Below are 22,162 nucleotides of genomic sequence, written 5' to 3' on the forward strand. Positions count from 1 at the left end.
GAAAAGCCCTGCCCACTGTCCGCAGCGGCCCTGCGTGCAGGGCACCGGCTCAGTTCTTTCTCACCTCAGATGGGGAGGGCAGGGTCAAGAGGGGTGGGGGGACCCAGTCCAGCTGGCCTGTCACATAACTCCTGCATAAAGGACACCCAAGGGGTGAGCCCTTGGGTGCTCCTCTTGTGATACGTGCTTTCGAACCCCCTCATCAACAGGAGACACAAGGCCTGGGGACAAGTGTGGAGGGGGTGAGGCTATGGGGGGTGTACTCTGAGAAATGGGCCACGGATGTCCCACGGTGGGGGACAGAGCCACAGGAGGCGTGCCTTCAGTGGTTAAGAGCCAGGACCGCCAGTTCCCTGGGTTCAAGCCCCAGCCCCGCAGTCTCCGTTTCTCCGTCTGTAAAATACAGACAGTAATAGCTCCTGCTCCTTAAGGCTGCCAGAAGCAACCATGTAAAAGCGCATGGCACAAAGAAACCCTCTTCTGGCGTCGCCCTGGGGAGGGTGTGAGGTTCAGTTGGAACTCTTGTCACAGAGAGGCCGGATAAGGTGAACCCACTCCTGATTACTGATCAATCTGCCGCCTGCTGGGTTTGCCCCTGCGCCCCGCTCCTCCCAGCCCTGCAATCTCATGGGTCATTTACTGTTGTTATTACTACCAAGTTCCTGCCCCCTAAACCGCTCGTACTTTCTCATCCACAATGGGAACCAGAACCGCCATCTTCCAGAAGAGGAACCCGGGACGCAGAGAAGGCGAGAGGCTGCTCTGTGCCCAGGGCCTTCTCATGCACTCGCTCGCTCGCTCACTCCGTGTCTGGGAGGCCCAGCTCCCCAGCTCTAAAATGGGAATGTTCGCCCAAGAGACTCTCAAGACACAAAATGCTACGCGGAGGGAGGAAGGGACGTTGGCCGAGGCCTGACCAACGAAGGGCAAGTCTCTGGTCCTGTAGGTCCGCCCAGGAAAAGGATGCGGATGCGGACAGCCCCCGCCCGAAAATCCCTGCCCGGCTTCAGAGCATCCCCGGCTGGGCGAAAGGAGACGCTGAGGCCCGCAGTAGAGCGCGGGGCGGTGAACGGCTCATGTCGGATCCCGGCCTGGAACCTCGCGCCCCGCGTCTCCGCAGACCCCCACCCTGTCGCTCGTTCCCAGTTCCCCGCTCCGCCCGGAGAGCGGCGCCTGCGGCCTGCCTGCTGCGCCCGCGGGGCCTCTGCTGCCCTCTGGCGGCCAGAGCGCGCAGCGCCGACCTCGGCGCCAACGCTGCCTCCGGGGAACAGGAGCGCGCTTGCAGACGGGAAGGGGGCTTCGGCGGGGGCTGGTTCTCCGTACGGTGGAGAGAAGGTGGGTACGCAAGGGCCTGCGCAAGGGGCCTAGCCCTGCTTAGCGCCTGCGATCACGCCGCTGCTATGACTGGACTGCTGTTGTTACTCTCCGGGTAAACTGAGGCCCAAAGAGAGTGAGTGTGAGCGTGCGGGGCCGTGTGGGTGCGCGTTTCGGGTGGGGTCCTTGCCCCAAGCCACGAAGGGTCAGAGGCACAGCCGGGACTACAGACCCGACGCCCTTGCGGCTGCTGGGCCCCGCGCGGTGGAAAAAGGGGTCCGCGCGCCCTTAGCCCCAGCGGGACCTGGGACTCGGTTTCTCCCCGCGCGCAGCGGGCGGCAGCGGGCAGAGGCCCGCGGAGGTCGCGGGAGGGGCGGCGGGGGCTCGCGGGGCGTGACGCACAGAGGCTGGGAGGGCGCGGGGCGGGGCGGCCACGCAGGCTGCATATAAGGGCGGCCTCCAGGCGCGGAGAACCAGAGCGAGCGACTTTGTGCCAGAGCCAGAGCCGGAGCCGGAGCCGAGCTCGAGCCGGAGCCCAGCCCAGCCCCAGGCGACACCCCAGCCCGAGCGGAGCACAGCCTCCCAGCCGCGCAGCGCCGCGCCGCGCCCCCAGCCACCCTCCGTACTTCTCTCGGCCCCGCGTTCGCCCCCGCGGCCCCTCCGCCCAATGAAACTGGCCGCGATGATCAAGAAGATGTGCCCGAGCGACTCGGAGCTGAGTATCCCGGCCAAGAACTGCTACCGCATGGTCATCCTCGGCTCGTCCAAGGTGGGCAAGACGGCCATCGTGTCGCGCTTCCTCACGGGCCGCTTCGAGGACGCCTACACGCCCACCATCGAGGATTTCCACCGCAAGTTCTACTCCATCCGTGGCGAAGTCTACCAGCTCGACATCCTCGACACGTCCGGCAACCACCCGTTCCCCGCCATGCGGCGCCTCTCCATCCTCACTGGTGAGCGCGGGGCGGGTTCGGGCGGCGGTGGCGGGGAGGGAGCTGCGCCACCGGGAGGGCGGCGACCCCTGGTCCGAGGGCGCCCGGCGAGGGCCGGTCCCGACGCCGCGCGCCACGTGGAGAGGTCCGGGCGTCCCGCGCCGGGGCGGCCCCCCTGTCGGCCCAACTTCAGCTGTCCCCTCGGCCGCCGCCCTCACCGGCTCCTTTTCCGCCCTCCGTGTTCCCCGCAGGAGACGTGTTCATCTTGGTGTTCAGCCTGGACAACCGCGACTCTTTCGAGGAGGTGCAGAGGCTCAAGCAGCAGATCCTCGACACCAAGTCCTGTCTCAAGAACAAAACCAAGGAGAACGTGGACGTGCCGCTGGTCATCTGCGGCAACAAGGGGGATCGGGACTTCTACCGCGAGGTGGAGCAGCGCGAGATCGAGCAGCTGGTGGGCGACGACCCCCAGCGCTGCGCCTACTTCGAGATCTCGGCCAAGAAGAACAGCAGCCTGGACCAGATGTTCCGGGCGCTCTTCGCCATGGCCAAGCTGCCCAGCGAGATGAGCCCGGACCTGCACCGCAAGGTGTCAGTGCAGTACTGCGACGTGCTGCACAAGAAGGCGCTGCGGAACAAGAAGCTGTTGCGAGCCGGCAGCGGCGGCGGGGACCCGGGCGACGCCTTCGGCATCGTGGCGCCCTTCGCCCGCCGGCCCAGCGTGCACAGCGACCTCATGTACATCCGTGAGAAGGCCAGCGGCGGCAGCCAGGCCAAGGACAAGGAGCGCTGCGTCATCAGCTAGGAGCCCCCCGCCCCCAGCCCCCAGCCCCCCCCGCGTCGGTGACCGAACTTGAGGAGGACCTTTTTGTTTCAAAGTCACGTCCGGGCCAGCTCGTGCGCCCCGGGGCCGCGTGCGCGCGGACTAGCGTCTTCCCTCCCCGCGGCCCTGGGCCCGCGCACACTGGGGAGGCACTAACGAAGAAGGGACAGTCATCTGCTCTGGAAGGAAAGAGAACTGGACGACACTGGGACTCCCCCCCCTCCCCCTTCCCCGCAGGCGCCTGCCACTCCCGAGACAGGGGGTCACAGGCCGGCAGAGGGTGAATTTGTCTTGTTTCTGACAAAGACAAGAACGGGGGTGGGGGGAGTGAGTTAACCCCTGTTGGGCTTTGAGAAACCTGTCCTGCCCCCTGGAGGGTCAAGACGGGACACCTGGGGCATTATTTTGTCTGTGATCCTGGGTTGCCGTGACAGCTACCGAAAGCCTCTGCCCTCCCAAAACTTAAGGAGGTGCGGGTCAGATCATAGCCAAGTGACTTGTTTACATGAGTGTGTGAAATTGCACAAAGGAAAACAAAACACACACCTTGCACTTTAAAAGTTCTGATGTCATCGTGGACATGAACAAAATCTTACCTAGCTGTTTGTACCGTGTGTGTGTGTGTGTATGACCGTCCTTAAAGTCATTGTTACTGTTTTTATAAAATAAAATAATTTAAAACAGTCATGCTTTCTTTGCTTTTGGAAATGGCTCAGGTACAGAAGGGTGAGAAGAGAGGGGTGGGGTTTTTACTTATGTGGCATTAGCCTCCCCTTCCCCAGACTGGAGAGGACCCTGGCCTTTTGAAAACATCGCCCCCCCCCCCCCCCACCTCCATGGGAGAAATGGCTCCAAAAACGCTCCAGATGATTGGGCCAAAGCCCATCTATGTGGGAATGGTTCCTTAGAAAGCCAGGACGATGAAGGGTTCAGGTCCTTGCTAGAGCTGCAGTCACAAAGGGCCTCTGGGATGTGTCCCAGCTGTTTTGTTCTAGACTCCCTACAGGCCCAAGGCAATGAAACGTCCTCAAACCTGCAACCCACAGTCGGCCTGAGGTGTCACTAGGGCCCTGCTTTCCCAAAGGAAATGGAGCCTTGAGAGACCAATCCAGTGTTGGCCGCTGCCAAGAACCGCGTCCCCCAACTCCTCTCCGGAGCCTGCCACGTGGCTGTCTGGAGACAGTTCAGGATCCCCTGGCCACACGCGCCCCTCCAGCCCCTGGAAGCACATTGCTGCCAGCACTTTCTCCACCTCCCGGTCTCCCCTCGGCAGTTGAGGGAACCCGTTCCCGACTCGGGACCCAGCTCTCCCTGCCACTTGTAACTGCAAGTTCGGGGCAAGGGACACCTGCCAAGCCCCAAATTCGTCGCCCCCGAATTACAGAGAACACCCTCTGCGTGGGGTTGCCATGAGGAGTAAGTGAGGTGTTTGCAGAGTACTTAGCACAAGTGCTGCCACCCAGTAATGCAAATCATCGGCGGTCTCGAGAGGTGCTCGGCCCTGGGAAGGGCATTCAGTACTGTCCCAGGGAGCGGTTTCAGCCCTGCCCTGGTGAGGCTGTTCCCTGCCACGACTGGACTCCCCTCCGGGCCCAGGGGCCAGTCCCAGGCGGGAGGGATGACCCACCAGGCCAGCTGCGTCCTCGGGGCCAGACGCAGCTCCTTAGGGAGGTAATTCTGTTTTTATGCTGGTTTTGGCGTGTATGTGCCGACGGGGAGGGGGTGCAGAGTGGAGATTCTCAGTTTGTTCTCTCTCCTCAAAGCAAAATGAACATCTTCCCTCTCAACTATCCAAGACAGGTGTCCTATAATGAATTTCTCAGTACAGAAACCAAGATGTCCTGAGAGCAGAGTACAAGTTCTTTTAATTATACTCTTGAAAAACGCCGTAAGTCAAAACCCTGGAATACAGGAAAGGCTCGGTCTCTGCCCCAGGGAGAGCCCTGGTCTGTTTCAGCCTTGCAGAAAGGCCCCGGTGGTCTTGTAGTTCCGTGTGCTTCGTATTTGGTCAGAGCCTTAAAACTGGCCCATACGCTGCTCTGAGATTTTGCGAAAATAACTGATTCAGTTAAATAACAGTCTCCAGGGGGAACTGGTCTAATAGGTGACCACTACCCACCTCAATTCAGAGCCTGTTCTTCTGCCCGAGGCCACTGAAACCGGATACCCCCCTTCACAGGTCCGCAGGTCAACACAAATGGGGCCCCTGCTAAAAAACATCTTCAACCAATATTCCTGCCAAAGAGGTCAGTTGGCAGGCATCTGTTAAGCCCCTGACTTGGTCAGCACAGCTTATGTGCCCATTTCTAGATCTAACCAATACGCAGTTACTTCTCCCCTCATCTTTGACAGTCAAGGGAAGAGCGCAGAAATAAGGGTCCCATCTGGCAGAAATGAGGGGTGTTATCAACATTTATGAACCAGAACTGGGCTGTAGACCTTCCGGGTGTAGGCTATCCCCGCGCCTTCAGAACGATCCAGAACCATACCCTCACACCTGGCTGAGGGGTGATCAGAGCTGTCACTCAGAGCTGCAATTCTCTGAACAAAGAGCACATCACGATCGCCTCTGTCTGCGGTGCAGCGAATGTTGGTGGCTGACTCTTCAGTGACCAGGCCAGAGGGGAAACTGAGTTTTTAAACCGGGACCACAGGAATCTGAAACGCTGGAAGAGGCAAGGCCCGCTCACCTGGGAACCTGTGTGAGCCTGTGCAGAAACAACACTACCCTCCGGCCCCGTGGGCAGCACTGTGGGGTCTGAAGTGGGCTGGTCCTTCGTGAGCAAGAAACGACTGAAGGGGACGGAGACAAAGGGAGCAAGACCTACAAGTAACAAGAACACGTAGGTGGCAGAGAACCTGGAGACAGAGGCTGCCCAGGGCTCTGGGTTGACGCCCCCCAAAGACACAGTTACATTCACCGGCTCACACATAAAAGGGAACAAACTATTCTGGGGGGCGGGAGGAGGGAGGAAACCACCTGCAGTCTTTCAAAACAGTATTCACTGCCTCACGGCTTTCTTTTACCGTTTTAAACCCGTGCCGTCTGAGCGTAGCCCCCATTTGTCCAGTGAATTCTATGCAAATGTTTCATGACACTGCTGTGAACAGAACAATGTGTACCTGGTACACACTGAGCATACCCAGGGGTGGGAGAAGAGGGAGGGAGGAAGCAAAGAGGAGCCGCCTCCTTCCCCACTGCGCGCTACAGATGTGCCCGCGGAGCCCGAATACACGGCAGATGGCCCCTCCCCGGAGGCAGGGGCAGAACCCTCTACCCACTCCCCAGCCTCCGGGAACAGGCTTCCTTCCACCAGCAGGCACTCGAGTTACTATGCATCTAGACATATGGATATATACTCTACAAGGAGGCCCCGACAAAGCCAAGCTCGCACGCTGGCTCCTCACACTAGTCAATGCCAAGTTCAGCCATGGCAGCAGCCGCACCAGCCCCCGCCTCTCCGTTACAGAGTTCACAGCTGGAGTCCGAAAGAGCTACGCTCCGGAGGGGGGGTAGGGTGGCGGGGAACACGGTAAGGCCATGTGCTCCCCCCCTTCTTTCTCGGGCATTCCTGGAAGCCAGCCTCATCTACTCCTTGGGGATCTCAAACATGCAGAGGCTCTTGTACTTCTGCAGAAGTTCGTTCTTGGTCCTGACTTGCTCTCGGAGGCTGTGCAGCTGCTGCTGCTGCTGCTCGGGACTCAGGTGGATGCCGGGCATGGTGCTGATGACCTTCCGCATCTCCTGGAACTTGGTTTTGAGGGCGTTCAGGTCCTGGTGGATGTCGGGGCTGTCCTTGTCCATACTGCAGGGAGCAGAGGGAGGTCGTTAGCATTCATGGCTCAGACTGCGGCAACGCCTGGCTTCCCTCCCCTGTACCCCACAGAACTCGCTGTCTTCCTACGTCATCTTTTAGAATGCCTTGTTTTCTATGTCCCCTCACTAGGCTGTGCACCCCCACAGGACAGGGACCAGGTGCTGGGCTCACAACCGGCTCAAATGTAAAAGGAAACAAACTATTTCGGGGCGGGGGGGTGGGGGGGTGGTGGGGGAGGAGGGAGGAAGCCACCCTGTAGTCTTTCAAAACAATATTCATGGTCTCACGGCTTTCTTTTACCGTTTTGGTGACAGCTGCTCACTAAAGGCACCCCCACACCTAGCACTGCCATCGCAGCTCCTCTCGGCGCGCCCGCAAAATTAGACGCTGACACTGCATTAGCTCCGAGGGCAGGGACTGTGTCTGCCTTGTTCAGAGCTGTATCCCCAGCCCCCGGGCGCTGTAGGCACTCATGTAACATTTGTTGCAAGAATGAATGCACACATCATTACCAACACCGGGGAGAAATGGCAAGCAAAACTTGCTGAAATACGACATTTCTTCGAATTTGAGACATTTCCAGGCCAATCAGGAAACCTTATCAGCTAGCAAGAGCTAATTTTAGCTGATGTTTTGATGCTTGAACCTGTTAACATAAGCACCCATTTCCACGGAGCTATTCATACATTTTAAATTAGTTACAAGCTATTGGAAATTTTTCAGCAGGTACCAAGCTTCTCCTACCAGTCATGTAAATTCCTTGCCTTCGGGTCAAGCTCATTTTAAAGACAGGATCATTCGCTTCATCTTCCAGCTAGCTATTGTCAGCTGCCCAGAGATCCGGGCTCCCCTTGTCACTACTAAATTAACAACAGGAACAAAACCCTCACCTAAGATCAAAGAAACAGCCTGTCAGTTGCTCCTGTACATTTTTTAAAAGTGAGCGAGTGGATGAGCTTTTGCAAACAAACAGTTGGGACTGAAACTAAAAGCCAACTCGGTAAGCTGTGCTAAAAGTCACCCTTTGAGGCGTAGGAGGGAGAAAACTGTCAATGATCATTTATTTTTTTTTAATAAGCGTCCATCCCTGATGGGAAATTTCAACCCAGATGGTGCTAATTCATGTTTATTATTCATCATGTCTCTGCTTACGCAGACAGAATATCCATCTTCCCTGGTGATCCACTGGGTACGTTCACACCCAGCAAATGAGAGGGCCCTGTTCACTATTTCCCAATAGCTCTAACTCAGAGGCAAGAGATAGAGAATCGCTCATTCTAGGGACTGTTAACCAGCCAAACATTTCTTGTCATTTGATGCCCTCGCTTTAAATATACAGTTAACGCGAGTTTGAGCCCCGCGTTGGGCTCTGAGCTGATGGCTCAGAGCCTGGAGCCTGCTTCCGATTTTCTGTGTCTCCCTCTCTCTCTGCCCCTCCCCCGTTCATGCTCTGTCTCTCTCTGTCTCAAAAATAAATAAAACGTTAAAAAAAAATTAAAAATATATATACAGTTAATGGTACACCTTATCCCAGTTTCTAGGGAGGAGTAATTGGTATTCACGAGAATTGTAAATCATTTAGAAAGAAGCAAAAGGGGGGGGGGGCATCTTTTAATCATTTTAGATCTCAGCTCAAATCTACCACTCTGCATGGAATCCATCTGGATCTCTGAAATCATTATACTTGGGTGGCATATGTGTTAACACATTGTTACGAATGTAAGTCCCAAGGGAGTTTTGAAATTAAAAAAAAAAAAAATACAGTTTTAAGAAAACTGATGGACATCATGAGTCTGAAAGGACCCGGTAAAAGCAAACAAATGAAAATACATAAAATGAGAATTTGCACAGAAGCAATGACAGTTCAGGTCTGGAAGCAAAACATAACCTGGTCCCCAAAGAAGATTTCATTCTGAAAGAAAAAGTGGGCCAGGCTTAGGATGCTCGCTTCTGAAAACCCCTGAATCTCAAGGGTTTGCCCATATCCTTTACCCGGTGAACTTTCGGTAAAGGAGCCCCATAAAAGCTTGCCTGGAGGGAAGCTATGGGGAAAGGGGGGCACGGAGCCTACAGCAAAGGCCCCTGCTGCCAGCTTCTCAGCCTGCCCTAGTTGGTGAAGGTAAATAACCCAGAGCTCCTGAAGCGAGGAAAACACTCTATTCAGGAACTGGCTCGAACCAAGCGAGAACCTGCTAGGCCAGGATGACTGTGAAATACTCGCACCAAAAGAAAAGAGGCCCAAATATTGAGTGAATAAAGGCAGAAGGCTCCAGGTGGGCCTGCCTTTGTGTTCAATGTTAGTCATCAGCCAACTTTAGAAGGGGGGGTGGGGAACAAAAAACAAAAAAACAAGGAGACTAGGCCAGGCCGAGAAGCACGAAAATTGTGCAAGTAAGGGCCAGGTTAGGGAACTTTGGTCCTGCTTGCCGGAGTTTTGAAAAGGTGGACAAAAATACTACTGCTGTGGCTTGATGGACAGGCCACTTCTTCTCCATCTTTTGAGCACACCCTGGGCGATACTCGGCATCATGTGCACACAGACATTCTGTATGTGTGTCACCAGCCTCGGGGCAAACATCACAGGCTTTGGAAGGTGGCCTAAGAACGGTGCTGAGCGCAGCGCAGCTTCAGGTTTTAGTACGGGTGCTTTGGGACTTGAAGATGCCAGCTGGCATCCGCTGGGCAAGTGCGTCCACTGGTAACTTAGAAGCAAAGGGAACCCAGCCGGTCACTGAAGCCAACCTCCTCCCAAACTTGAGACCACGCGGTAGCATGACCCCTTCCCATTTCTTCCTCCTCAAAATGTCTGTGACCCCCCCCCCAGTGTCACGCCCCCACTGTCCTATGGCTGACCCACCCTGGGACCGGTCCTTCTCACCCTCTCCTCCTTTCACGCTGCTTCAGAGACTGGAGTCTTTCTAAACCAGTGGTGGTGCTGGTGGCGGGGGAGGGGGAGGCTGTTGTTTTTACTTAATAGGTGCTTGAGGGAAAACCAGTTAAGAAAAAAACAGACTCCAAGGCTTAGAAAAGGAAGGTCCCTCTAATCCATGTTCCGGAGATAACCTCTGTTAACATGGCATACGTACTGCTTCGGACCTGCTTCGAAACATACAGACTTTTACTTGCTTTGACAAAAATGTTACCATTCTTGCTTTTTTCACTTAAGTTGCACCTTGGATGTCTTTCCATGTTACCACATGTACAATTATGCAGCTAAATTATTTGGCTATTGATGGGAATTTGGATGTTTGTAACTTACCACTTGCAATCGGAATGGCAACGGACCTTCTGTACCTATATCCGTAAGTACTTGTGCACGTATTTTGATAAGATGATTTCTCAGAAGTGAATTTCTAGGTTGAAGGTTGTGTGCATTACCATTTTTGACAGACGGCCAAAATGCCCTCCAAAAACACTGTACCGTGACCGTGGACACGACGCTTGTCCCTCACACCCTCAACGACGCTGTTACACAGCCAGCAGCCGTTGGTATTTTCCCCGCTTCAGTTCTGCCAGCGCCCAAGAGGGGCTCTGAACCTCCTACCCTTGCTTTTATCTGCCCACAGGATGACATGTGAAAAATGTTCCCTTTAGGAAGAGGAAACAAAAGGCTCTGCTGCTAAAAGAAACTTGAAAAAAACACTGCTCTACAGAATAGCCCAGAACGTGTTCATCCGCTTCGACCTCTTCAGATGCCAACAACTCCCAGCATGCCCTCCTTCCTGAATTTCAGGACCCTTGTGCCAACGGTTCCTGCACATTTTCTCCCTGGAGTCTGGGGGCACCTGCAAATGTCCAAAGTGGACCCCCAGCCTCCTCGGTACGCCGCATTTCAGATGGAGGGTGCTGAGCTGGAACGCTGTGCCCCACACGTGCGTCCACATGCCCCAATTCCATGTGCTTGATGTGCACCCAGCCTCCAGTCCTGCCCACTCCTCCTCCTTACCCCTGCCTCCTCCTCTCACTGGCACCAATTTCTAGACCCTTCCAGACTTGGGTCCTCTCCTCCTGAAACCCTCTGCCCCACCCACCTCTACAGAATCCAAGTCTGAGCTCAAAAATTCCAAGACAACACCTGCCGGGCAAGTCTGCACCTGAAGGGGGCCACTCAGGGCCAGCTACAAGCAGCCTGTGGCCCTTCCAGGCCCGACTTCCCACTCGTCCCCAGACTCCGTGTAAATGCTCCCCGCGACACCTGTCCTGCCGCACCAGGTCCCTGCTGACCTGTGTGCCTGCCTTCGCAGAGCCTGTGTTCCAGGCAGGTGCTCCCTAAGTTATGCTGGATGAACAGAGATGAAGTGGCAGAGGAGGTAACAGGCTTGTAAGCTGGCCCAGAAATAATTCTTCCAAACGAGCTGTAAATATTCCCTGTCTGGGTGCTCCCCCTTTTCACTGGGATTTGCCTGAAGGAGAAATGAAGGGCACAGAGGGCTCCAGTCACATGAGCACAGACAAACCCCATGGAGCCGGTGGGGTCCTTTCACAGCCTTCTCCACTGATGTGAGGGCTCCTTCCTGCTCAACTGGAGGACAGGCCTCAGCTGGCAGGGAGGGCCGGTCAGATGAAAATAGACCTTGCATCGGAAGAAGCAGCTCAGTAACATCCCGTATCCACGAAAGTGGTCTCGCCTGGGCTCTGAGGTCTTGCTGACCTGCCTCGACAACAAAGGGACTTGTTTTCAGCGATATGGCCCCAGCTCGAGAGGTAAAGGACAACGCTCTGTTCTCGTCACTTAAACCACTTCTGCACTGTCACAGATGGTTCCCCTTTACCTACCCAGCAGCCTAGAACACTTTAAGGAACTAAAAAATTCAACTTGAAAAACTGTTTAAGTACCCACGTTGATAGAATACTTGTACTAGGTGAGCCACAGCCATCAAGGCAAGGTATTGACAATTGCAATTCGGAATTCCTAGGCTGGGACACTTGGTTCCAGACTTAGATTAGATCTGGCAAGTTTGAGGGGGAAAAGCAATGAACTTTCCCTGGTCCAACGAGCCTCATTTTATTCCTCCTTTGTTCTACATGTACTTCTACCATGTGATTTCTATACATGACAGGAAAGGTCTCAGAGTTGGGAGCGCTAACATTTCTTACCGGCATAAAACTGACATTTCTCTTTCCCCTTTCCTCATTCTTTAAAATTAACACAAACGTGTAGTTTTAATTATTCATTCAACCACGGGGCAGACAGCAGGAGGGCTGCAAGTCTGTGGAGCCTCTCTCCAGCGCCAGGGAGGTGCATCCCGGCCAGGAAGACAGGAAGTAGGAGTGCTCCCCACCCCTCCCCGTCCCCGCACCTGCCCTCCAGTGTGGGAGGTGGCCTCTGAGCAGGTCCGTAAGCGTATGTGGCATTTCCCTGGGCAGAGACAGGGCAGGAGGGCACGGCTGCAGAGGGCCTGGAGTGTGCACGGGGCTGGATGACTCCACGCACACAGAGGCACTAGGATCACAGCGACTCGCTCTGGGGCTCCGGGCTCTCCGCTGCATGGTCCAGGCAAGCCTCTGAAGAAGGTCCGCGCAGAGCCCTGAATGGAGCGATACCAGCTGGGAAGGACAGTATGGGAAGAGGAGGGAGCCCTAGAGACTGGTGAGCAGAGAGAAATTAAACTGATAACATGTACAGGATGAATTAGAGACAGGAGAGATAAAGGCAGTTTCTAATTAAGTTTCTAATTAAGAAGAAACTAAATAAGATCCATGGGGCGCCTGGGAGGCTCAGCTGGTTAAGTGTCCAGCTCACGGTCTCACAGTTTGTGAGTTCGAGCCCCGCGTCGGGCTCTATGCTGGCGGCTCAGAGCCTGGAGCCTGCTTCGGATTCTGTGTCTCCCTCTCTGTCTGCTCCTCCCCTGATCGTGCTCTGTCTCTTTCTCTCTCAAAGAATAAATAATAAACATTAAAATAAAATTTAAGAAGTGACTGTAAGATCCAAAAATGAGGTTGGAAGACCTGGACCATGAGTGTTATCAACAGACTTGGAGGTAAAGGGACAGATTCCAGCCTAAATGTTCCACTAACCAAATCTCAGCATTTCAGCATTTCCTAGCATCTCAGACCAGCTACAGGAAGCAGGCCAGGAAAGGTCAAGGTGCTATGGGTAAATGTTGCCAAGAAAGGAAAGAGGGAAGAGCAGCCTGGAGAGATCATTAAATGTGCCACGAAGATTTAAGAAGTAAAAACAGTTTGGTGCTGGAGAACAGAATGTCCAGAAGTAGAACAGAAAACATATGGGGATTCAGGGCACGAAAAAGGCGGCGACTCAAGCAGAGAAAACAATGAATATTCAGTCAGAGAAGTGGGAAGATGAAAAAGCAGGGCCCCCTTCTTTCCATCAAAATAAATTCCAGAAGCTTCACAGAACTGAAAGTAAAAAATGAAACCGTAAAAGTCCTAGGAAAAGGGGATCAATATTTATCGTTTTATCAGAGTGGGAAGGCCTTTCTAGTGAGGACCAAAATTCAGAAGCCATAAAGGTAAGGCTTATGAAATCTGCCCACAGAAAATGATATGATTCCAAATGACAAAAACAAACAAATGAAAACCAGGAACAAAGGCAAAAGAAGAGGAACAACTTGGGGAAAATATTTACAATACACTTGACAGACAAAGGCATACCTTCCCCGCTGTACGAAGAGCGCATTAAAAGAGGCACGACCTAACAGGAAGTGGGCAGTTGGCGGTGGGGGGGGGAATACAAATAAATGACATAACAAGTTGCATATGAAAAGATGCTTATGTGATAAAGCAAGACACAGATCAATACGACATATCCTCTCTGACCTATCAGATCAGCCCCAGTGAAAAAGCTGAATGGGGAGGGCAGGGATATGGGGGGAAAAGACACAAATACACTGCTGGTAAAGCGCACACTGGCACATTCTTTCTGAATTTGCTAGTTGTGATCCAAATTTTAAATTCACATATCCCTGTGCTAGAAATTTACTCTAGAGACTCTCAAGAGTTTACAAGATGGCATTTACAGAGAGGGTCAGCGCAGCTCTGAGTGCAACAGCAAAAAGCCGGACACCACGGAGTGTCCTTGGGGAGGGAACTGTTGACAGAAAGGACGGCATGGTCATGAAATGGAGGGCGGTACAGTTTGGGGACCCGGGAGGGAGGTGGAGGAGGGGAGGGACAGGCCCAGTTGTCATTTTGTATCTGTGGGTCGCTCTTTGAATCTATCTACAACTGAAAGTTTTAATTTTTTTTACAACGGTAATCTTTATGTATTTTTTTTAAGTTTATTTGTTTTGAGAGAAAGAGAGTGTGCAAGTGCGCACGTGACTGGGGGAGGGGCAAAGAGAGGGAGGGAGAGAGAGAGAGAGAGAGAGAGAGCGCAAATCCCAAGCAGGCTCCATGGTGTCCTCGCAGAGCCTGACTCGGGGGCCTCACTTGCGAACCGTGAGATCATGACCTAAGCCGAAATCAAGAGCCGACTGAGCCACCTAGGTGCCACTACAACTGTAGCGGGTTTTTTTTTTTTTTTTTTAATTTTTTTGTTTTAACATTTATTTAGTTTCAAGAGAGAGAGAGAGAGAGAGACCGAGTGGGAGAGGGGCAGAGAGAGAGGGAAGGAGACACAGCATCCAAAGTAAGCTCCAGGCTCTGAGCTGTCAGCACAGAGCCCGACGTGGGGCTTGAACTCATGAACTGCAAAATCATGACCTGAGCCAAAGTCAGATGCTTAACCGACTGAGCCACACAGGTGCCCCAACAACTGTTAATTAAAAAAAAAAAAAAGCTCTCTGGATGGTAGATTTCTGGGCCATTTTGGGTTAATCGAAGGAGTCCAGTCTACAGGATTGTGATTTGGAGAAACGGCTAAGAGGATGTCGCCCTCTTCACCTAGCGATGGCTGTGAGTGAAAATGAAAAATGAAAAACGCCTGTACCCTCCACTCCGGCAATTCCACCGCTGCGGGTTCGCCTCCTCATAAACGTTCTCAAATACAAGGGTGCTTCCCGGGGTGGCCGGCAACGGCAATAACCAGAAAAACCCGCGAGTGTCCGTGAACAGAACACTGGCTACGTAACTGGTGGCGCAGCCACCTTACTGGGGAAGGTCTTCGTGTGTGAGAATGGAAAGGTGTCCAAAACGGACCAACAAGTGCAAAACAATCACAGTACAGTATGATCTCAGTTTCCAGAAATTTTTTAAAAGACACGCATATACAGTTCCTGCCAGGATACTCATAATTAGTAGAAGTTACGACTGGTGAGGGAACTTCACTTCACACGATTCTGAGTCTGCAACTGTGACTTTTGTGTACCTGAGGGTGCAGTGCTCTGAATTCTTTATGAGAAGAGAAGGCTTAAGCTCACGGCAGCGTCTTGCTTCCTCACCTGGCCAAGGAGCAAACACGTAATAAAAGGGCCCCCGGGGAAGCTACAGGGGAGGAAGAGATCAAGGGCCTGCATGACCGAGCGGGTCCTGGCCCTCACCGCCTCCGGCCAGGCCTGCCGGGACGGCGTCCTCACTGGCTTCCAGGCAGAGAAGCCACCTCCATCCCGAGCACTAATCTGACTCCATGGCCGGAAGTCCTCGCTAGCTCCCCATTCCCCAGAGGACAGAACGACCGTGCAGGTGGGGGACATGTGGTCCTGGGTGCGCTGGCTCTTCCCGGCCCTCCAGTTCTCCCTCCCTTGGCCTCGCGCTTCTGCCCCAGTCCCACCCCCAAGAGGCCGCTGCATCATGTCCTTGCCCCCGCTCTTCCTCCTCCCTTTCATAATTTAGGACTCCCCACTGGCATCCATCCCAACAAGCCTTCCGACTCCTCCAGGCTTCCCAAGGCCTCCTCTGCCTTCACCGACCCTACCACAGTCTGTCTCCTTTCCTCATTAGCCTACAGACCCAAATACACGCCAATACGTATTGTAACATCACATCCTAGCTTTTTTTTCACGGCGAAGGCATCTTTCCTTCTCTCTGAGTCATTTTCCTCCGAGTGGATTTTTGCTCTTCTGTTTTGTCCTATCTTTTGCTAGGGCTTTTCTTCACATGCTTGGTGACCTTGGCTGCCCAGTCATAAAGTTAAGAGTAAAATACTATTTGGATTATGTGCATAGTGCACTGCTTTCACTATGCTAAATGAAAGAAAAAAAAGGCATGATCCCATGATAAAGTGTTGATTTTGACTTGCATCAGATGGGGAGGGGGAAGCTGAATGCGAATAGAAAACATAAATATTTTATATTGCTAGTAAAAAGCAGGGTATGAATAAATAATGGAGAATATTTAAAAAAAAAAAGTAAAACACTAAAAGGCTCAGTACAAGCTCTTAGTAAGAGTGATACTTCTTGGGGCACCTGGGTGGCTCAGTCGGTAAAGCATCCGACATCAGCTCAGGTCATGATCTCGCAGTTCATGAGTTCGAGTCCCACGTCGGGTCCCCTGCTCATTCTCCCTCTCTATCTCTTTCAAAATAAATAAACTTAAAAAAAAAAAAAAAGAGTGATACTTCTTTTAGTTTCTTAAAATGAACTAAGTTCTTTCTTGAGAAGTCCCCAATGTCTTTTCTTTGGGGCTGATCAGACACTCCAGAGGAGGGATCTCTGTCTCTTTGGCTGCCAGTCTCGAAGCCAGGTCAGGAAAGAAAGCTAGGGCTGGGTCTCAGAATTCAGTTTGTGAACTTTCTCTTAATCCCTCTTTTCAGGATTGGCTCCCTTTCTCCAACTCCTGCCATGTGCTTGGTGTTCCCCAGTCCAGAGATGCTCTGGCTTATCCTTAAAAATAAATCTTGGGAGAGAGTAACCCTTTGTCTGCCAAGATGGAAGAAGGGTAGTCACCTGTTTGCTTGGAGTGGGGAAGAGAACTATGGGATCTGACTCTTAAACAGACTTCAGGTAATCCTCCTGTTCATAGTTCTACTTCACCTCTGTTTCCAAGAGGGCCCTGGAACTGCCAACTCCTGAGATTCAGGGCGGAAGCCATGGTCAAAGGCAGCTGCTTATGGATGCTTCTTGGGGCTGATGGATGGATGTGCCATTGGCCATCTATTTTGTGATAACTGCCTCCTCTCCTGTTCTTTTTGGTTTCATTAAACACTCTTCACTGTCCTTTCAGAGGGTACAGAGACAAACACATGTGATCAGCTCACCATCTTTCAAAGAACACTGCTCTTGAGTATACTTCACAACGATCTCATGATTTAAGTATGTTATCCCATTTCACAAGAGAAGAGACTCAGAGAAGCTAAGATCACCTAGCTCGAATACTATAAAACTGTAATCTGAACCCACTGTTTGAAGTCCATTCTTTTTTTTTCTTAATTTTTTAAATGTTTATTTATTTTTGAGAGAGAGAGACAGAGAGAGCAAGCAGAGGAGGGGCAGAGAGAGAGGGAGGCACAGAATCCGAAGCAGGCTCCAGGCTCTGAGCTGTCAGCACAGAGGCCAATGCGGGACCTGAACCCACGAACCAGGAGATCATGACCTGAGCCGAAGTTGGAGGATTAACCGACCATGCCACTCAGGCACCCTGAGGTCCATTCTTATTATTCAGGTATTAGAGAGATGAACTAAGGCCTGGGAAGGTTACATATGTACAAAGATTACAAAGCAAGCAAACATCAGTGTGCAGATTTGAATCCCAGACTACCTGACTTCAAAGCCCATGTTCTTTCTAGTGTGTACCTTACTGCTCCACGTTTAAGGCCAGCCCAACCCAACTGCTCTACTGGGGTGCGAGAATATACTCTCAGGGGTCCAGGAACTGTCTCTGTGACTGTATACATCTTGTGTTTTCATTTTTCTTAAAACCAATATATTTGGGTGAGTTTGGATAAGCCATTTATAATCCAGAACTGCCCTGGGATTTGGGGTCTGCATTTGTGTTTCTTTGCCATATGTCACTGCTGCCAGGAAGTGCCACTTGAGGACCGCAGGCTAATGAGAACAGAACAGAGTCTGCCTTACCCTATCAACAATACGCTCACGCCAAGTGAAGCCAAACGAAGGCAGGGTCTAATGTGAGAACAACGGCTTTGCAGTTGTTCGAAAAGTGGTGGAAAAGCATGAAGTCATTCCACAGCAAGTGAATCTAGTCTGGCTAAACTCAAAAGAAGCTGGGCCGTTGACACACTGGACTTTCATATCGTGGGGAGCAATTCCATTTCAGCAAAACATCCAAGAGCACGTTCATGTTCACCTGAATGTTACTGTAACAGTAAAACTCTGTTTTAATTTACCTTATTTTGGTTTTTTAATGGCTGAATAAGTTGTTAGCGTCCCTGACCCCTAGTGCCATGTGGATTTAGTAACATGACAGCAAAAATAATTTAGGCAAACATGGGGATCAAGAAGACTTGGTTGTACTTTTTTTTTTTTTTTCCCCCTTTACAGGGTCAGTTTGAAAACGGGCTGACCTGAAGCCTGGCCAACGGAATGATACATCACCGTCTTTGGCACTCTGTAAGAACACCGCACTCCAGGGCAACTTGTATCTGTGTTTCTTTTAACGATTCCTATCATCGACCCTCCAATCTCTTTGAATTATGGGTCATTCCCATTCATGTCTTTTTTTCCCGTTCAGACTGGTGAGCAGTGTGGGGGTGGAAAGTGGGCCCTTTTTACGGCGTACACCCCACAGCACTTAGCAGTGTGCCACACAGGGAAGATGACCCACATCGGGTGACAAAACGGAGGCTCAGAGAAGCCTGACCTGCTCCAGATCGCTGGGATGCAAACTTGAGTAGTGACTGCAGAGCCTGTGCATTCAGTCCCTACACTGGCGTCATTTTTAGGAATCGCGCCTGGCCGTCACGAGGTCTGGCAGCTCTCGGGGCTCAACCGTTTGCTGAGCTCACGGTGCGACTAGGTGTGGCCTTGGGAAAGGCCTCTTCCCCCGGGTCTGTTTCCCCGTCGGTAAAATGGGGGTGTATCCGAGAGCACCTCGGCCTCTGAAGCTCTGAAACAGGTGACGAGCAGCGGGGAGGGGGAGGGGCGTGTCGTGGCTGGTCCTCTCTTGGGCTCTTACCATTTGATGATGTTGTGAACCAAAGGTAAAAAGGAGTAATTCTCCTCCTCCTTCACGCCGGCAGGTGACTGAGGCCTCGGCGCCGGCGACTGCTGTGGCTGAGGCGCGGCGACCGGAGGCGGCGGCTGCGAAGGCGGCAGCGGCTTCGTCTCGGGCAGCGGCGGCTCGGCCGGCGGCGGTAACGCATCCTCGGCCTGCCGCCCGGCGGCCACCCCGGCAGAGGCCATGGCGCTCGGGACGCCGCCGGTCAGCAGGACCCCGGCCGTCAGCTCCCCCAAAGCGTCGCGGATTCCAGACGTCACCACCAGGAGCCCGCGGGGCGGGGTGAGGGACTTGGAAGAGGATTGTGCGCGTGCGCACTAAGGCGTGGGCGGGGCGACAGCGCGGGCGGGACAATGGGGCGGGGGGTGGGGCTGCTGTTATGAGGCAACGGGCGTTTGACGGGCCTGGGTTGGCTTGGATTTGATTGTAAAACGGAGCAGCTAAATTATTAAGTAGCCAGAAATAGATTTATTTCAGAAATAACATCTTATTCCTATTCCCATGACGAGGAGAGTCCAAAAGTAGCTAAAAAAGGAAGACTGAGATACGTAAGGCTCCACGTGGCCAGCCCTCCAGAAAGCCTCCCAAAGAACCGTCTGGAACCACACGCAGAGTAAACAACTTACCCACTACCTGTTAAGTGTGTGAAGCACTGGGCTCTACGGGCGTTAACAACCTAGCGATGAAGAACCTACAGCTCCTACACCACCCGCGTGCCTCCAGGGGGAGAGGCAGCAAACCCTGACCGAGCAGGTCAGGTCGTGTATGTCTCTAAAAGCTCCACGTGGCTAGATGGGGAGGACCTAATAATCTAACGTTTAATATGCATCTTCTAGATGACGGATGCAATGTTAAATGTGCGGGCAGGGGGTGGGGAAGGCCGTCCTGACTTCGATACAAGGCAGAAGGGGAGTAAATATATCCTAGAGGAAAGTCAGTGGTCAGGTATTCTCCATACCTGTGGGCCAGTTCCTTAAGCCCCTAGGTCTCAGTTTCTTTATCTGTAAAATCTTTAGTTCGAGGTCATGGCAGAGAACTGCTTTCTGACTTCAGATCCATGGCTGACTTCCAAAGGTCTGGTTTGCCTCTAGAATCCTAGGCCAAAGGGAGGGGACCCCTGGTGGTTTTGTAATTATACTTCACAAAACAAGTATGATATGGGAGCTGTATAATAAATTTCTGGGCAATGGGACACCCATCCTAAGCTTAGCTAGGGAGTGGGAGAGGTCATGAGCTAGGAAAACCCCAACCTTCCTCAGTCTACCATCAAGGGTCATAAAGAGAGGCAAGCAGGCCCACGTTCAGGTAGCAAGATGAGCCATAGCACTTAAGAGCAAGGTGGCTATTCCCAAGAAAAGCATCGATGCTAAGGTTTTCAGATGCATCAGGAGAGGTTTACGGAGGCGGATCCCAGGGAAGCCAGAGCGTAGAAGGAAGTACGAAGTTGGAGAGTGTGCTACAGAGGCTCTTTAGTGATGGGCCTTCGTACAGCTTTCCGTGGCAAGAATTGCCCAGAGCACCCCGGAGGAAAAGCAAGGGGCGGGAGGGTCCGCGCGGTTTTCTTCCTGCTACCCATGGACCTCTCCACGTCAGGGAGGAGTTTTAAGAGTTCTGGGAGAGAGTGGAGGAGAAGGGCTTGTTGGGATCAGACCAGGTGTGCTTGAAGAGGCATCTGGGGAGATGGCTTGGAGCCATCTGGGGGAAATAATGATGGGGTAATAATAATAGTAATTACCACAACCACTGTGGAATAAAAATAGGTACAAGGAAGAGTCACGATTGTTATCCCAGTTAATCCACAGAAAAGCTCCAGGAGGCAGATGTTAGTATCTTCATTTCTTAGATGAGGAAACCAAGGCTTATGATGGTTAAGATACTGGCCCCAGGGTCACACAGCTGGCCTGACACCAAATCTATGGTCTTCACCAACACCTAGGAGACCTCGGGTCTCTACTGGTTCTGTAACTTTATGATTCAAAAGGTTGAAGTGAAGTTTTTATTCAGAATTCAAAAAGCAATCTGATACTCACCGATAACAAACCCATGGCAATCGCACATCATCTTTCCCCTCCCGGTGTGTTTTGTAACTTAATCACAAGTCTCAACTTTATCGTTGGCAGAATAATGAGGACATCTCTTTTTAAAAAACCAAAAAACGAAAAACCACTTCAAGTATAAATAGATATGGCTACAGAAAACAAATTGAAAACGTAGGAAGCATAAACACGTAGGGTGCATTGACAGTTCGCCCTAAAAATAGTTAATATAATTAGTAGCCAAGAGTAAAGCTGACTTCATAACATTGCGAGCAGATGTCAGAACAATCTGCTTGTGCCGGCTTCATTAAAGCTGAAAAGTGAGTCTGTTCATAACTGCTCTGCCCGGAGTCTAAAAAGGCAGATGCTCCCTGATACGTAAGGACTGTATGTTGTTAGAGACATCGCCAAGTTCAGCTGTTGGGTCATTGCTTCCTTGGGAAGATTTACACTGTTGCTCAAAGAGCCTTCCCAGTCAAGTTGGTAGTTACAAGTTCAGGGCTATGGAGCCAGCCTGCCTTGCCTCCAGGCCCAGCTCAGCCTGTGTGACTTTGGAGAGCTGAAGGACCTCACTGTGTGCGGCCCCATACCCTCCCAGGAGGACTCAGTGGGTTATTACATACAAGTTACTTAGAAAAGTGTCTGTGAACAGTAAATATTCGTTTTTATTATTCAGATGTGGGGCTTGCTCCTTCACCAATGAGCAAAACCCAGGCTGATGGCAACTGGGAGGAATGAGGTAGATCAAAGCTCCCCAATGCGAATATAACACAAACCGTAAATGCAAGCCGCATGTGCTGTTTTCGATTTTCTAGTAGCCGCATTATAAACCCCCCCCCCCAAAAACCAAACCAAACCAAACAAAAACAAGTGAAATTAATATCAGTAATATATTTTATTTAACTCAATATGTCCATAATATTATTTAAACATGTAATCAGTGCTAAATGAGTAGAGGTGCTTAACTGTTTTTCATACTGGCTTTGAATTCCACTATGTATTTTGTATTTAAAGTACGTCTCAATTTGAACAGCCACATTTCAACTGCTCATTTCCAAATGCAGCCAGCGGCTACAGAACTGGGTGGTGCCGTCTAAGAGATCAATCTGTATCAACATAGCTCGTAACCATAATAGAGGAAAACAGCAGTTGCATAAAGGAAATACAGTATATTACTACTTATAAGTGTTTGAAACATGAAAAATGAATACTACGTATTGTCTG

General features: G+C 51.9%; 2 protein-coding genes across 3 annotated transcripts; one reads left to right on the top strand and one right to left on the bottom strand.

The window, feature by feature from the left end:
* The first annotated feature begins 315 nt into the window (after window positions 1–315).
* On the top strand, window positions 316–3,752 carry RASD1 (ras related dexamethasone induced 1). Its single transcript, XM_047832459.1, has 2 exons — window positions 316–2,267; window positions 2,498–3,752. Exons 1-2 carry the CDS (start codon window positions 1,982–1,984, stop codon window positions 3,049–3,051), a joined length of 840 nt encoding a protein of 279 aa, XP_047688415.1. The 5' UTR covers window positions 316–1,981; the 3' UTR covers window positions 3,052–3,752.
* Window positions 3,753–4,916: 1,164 nt separating this feature from the next.
* Window positions 4,917–19,187, bottom strand: MED9 (mediator complex subunit 9). 2 transcript variants are annotated; one of them, XM_047832467.1, is made up of 3 exons: window positions 18,861–19,187; window positions 6,699–6,875; window positions 4,917–5,893 (listed from the first exon to the last, which is right to left on the bottom strand). In XM_047832467.1, the coding sequence occupies exons 1-3, from the start codon at window positions 19,085–19,087 to the stop codon at window positions 5,794–5,796; spliced, it is 504 nt and encodes a 167-aa protein (XP_047688423.1). In that variant the 5' UTR covers window positions 19,088–19,187; the 3' UTR covers window positions 4,917–5,793. The 2 variants fall into 2 exon arrangements, with proteins under 2 accessions (XP_047688423.1, XP_047688424.1); XM_047832468.1 differs by having other exon boundaries at window positions 4,917–6,875.
* Window positions 19,188–22,162: the final 2,975 nt, after the last annotated feature.

This window comes from Prionailurus viverrinus, chromosome E1 (assembly GCF_022837055.1).
Source record: "Prionailurus viverrinus isolate Anna chromosome E1, UM_Priviv_1.0, whole genome shotgun sequence".
NCBI lineage: Eukaryota > Metazoa > Chordata > Mammalia > Carnivora > Felidae > Prionailurus > Prionailurus viverrinus.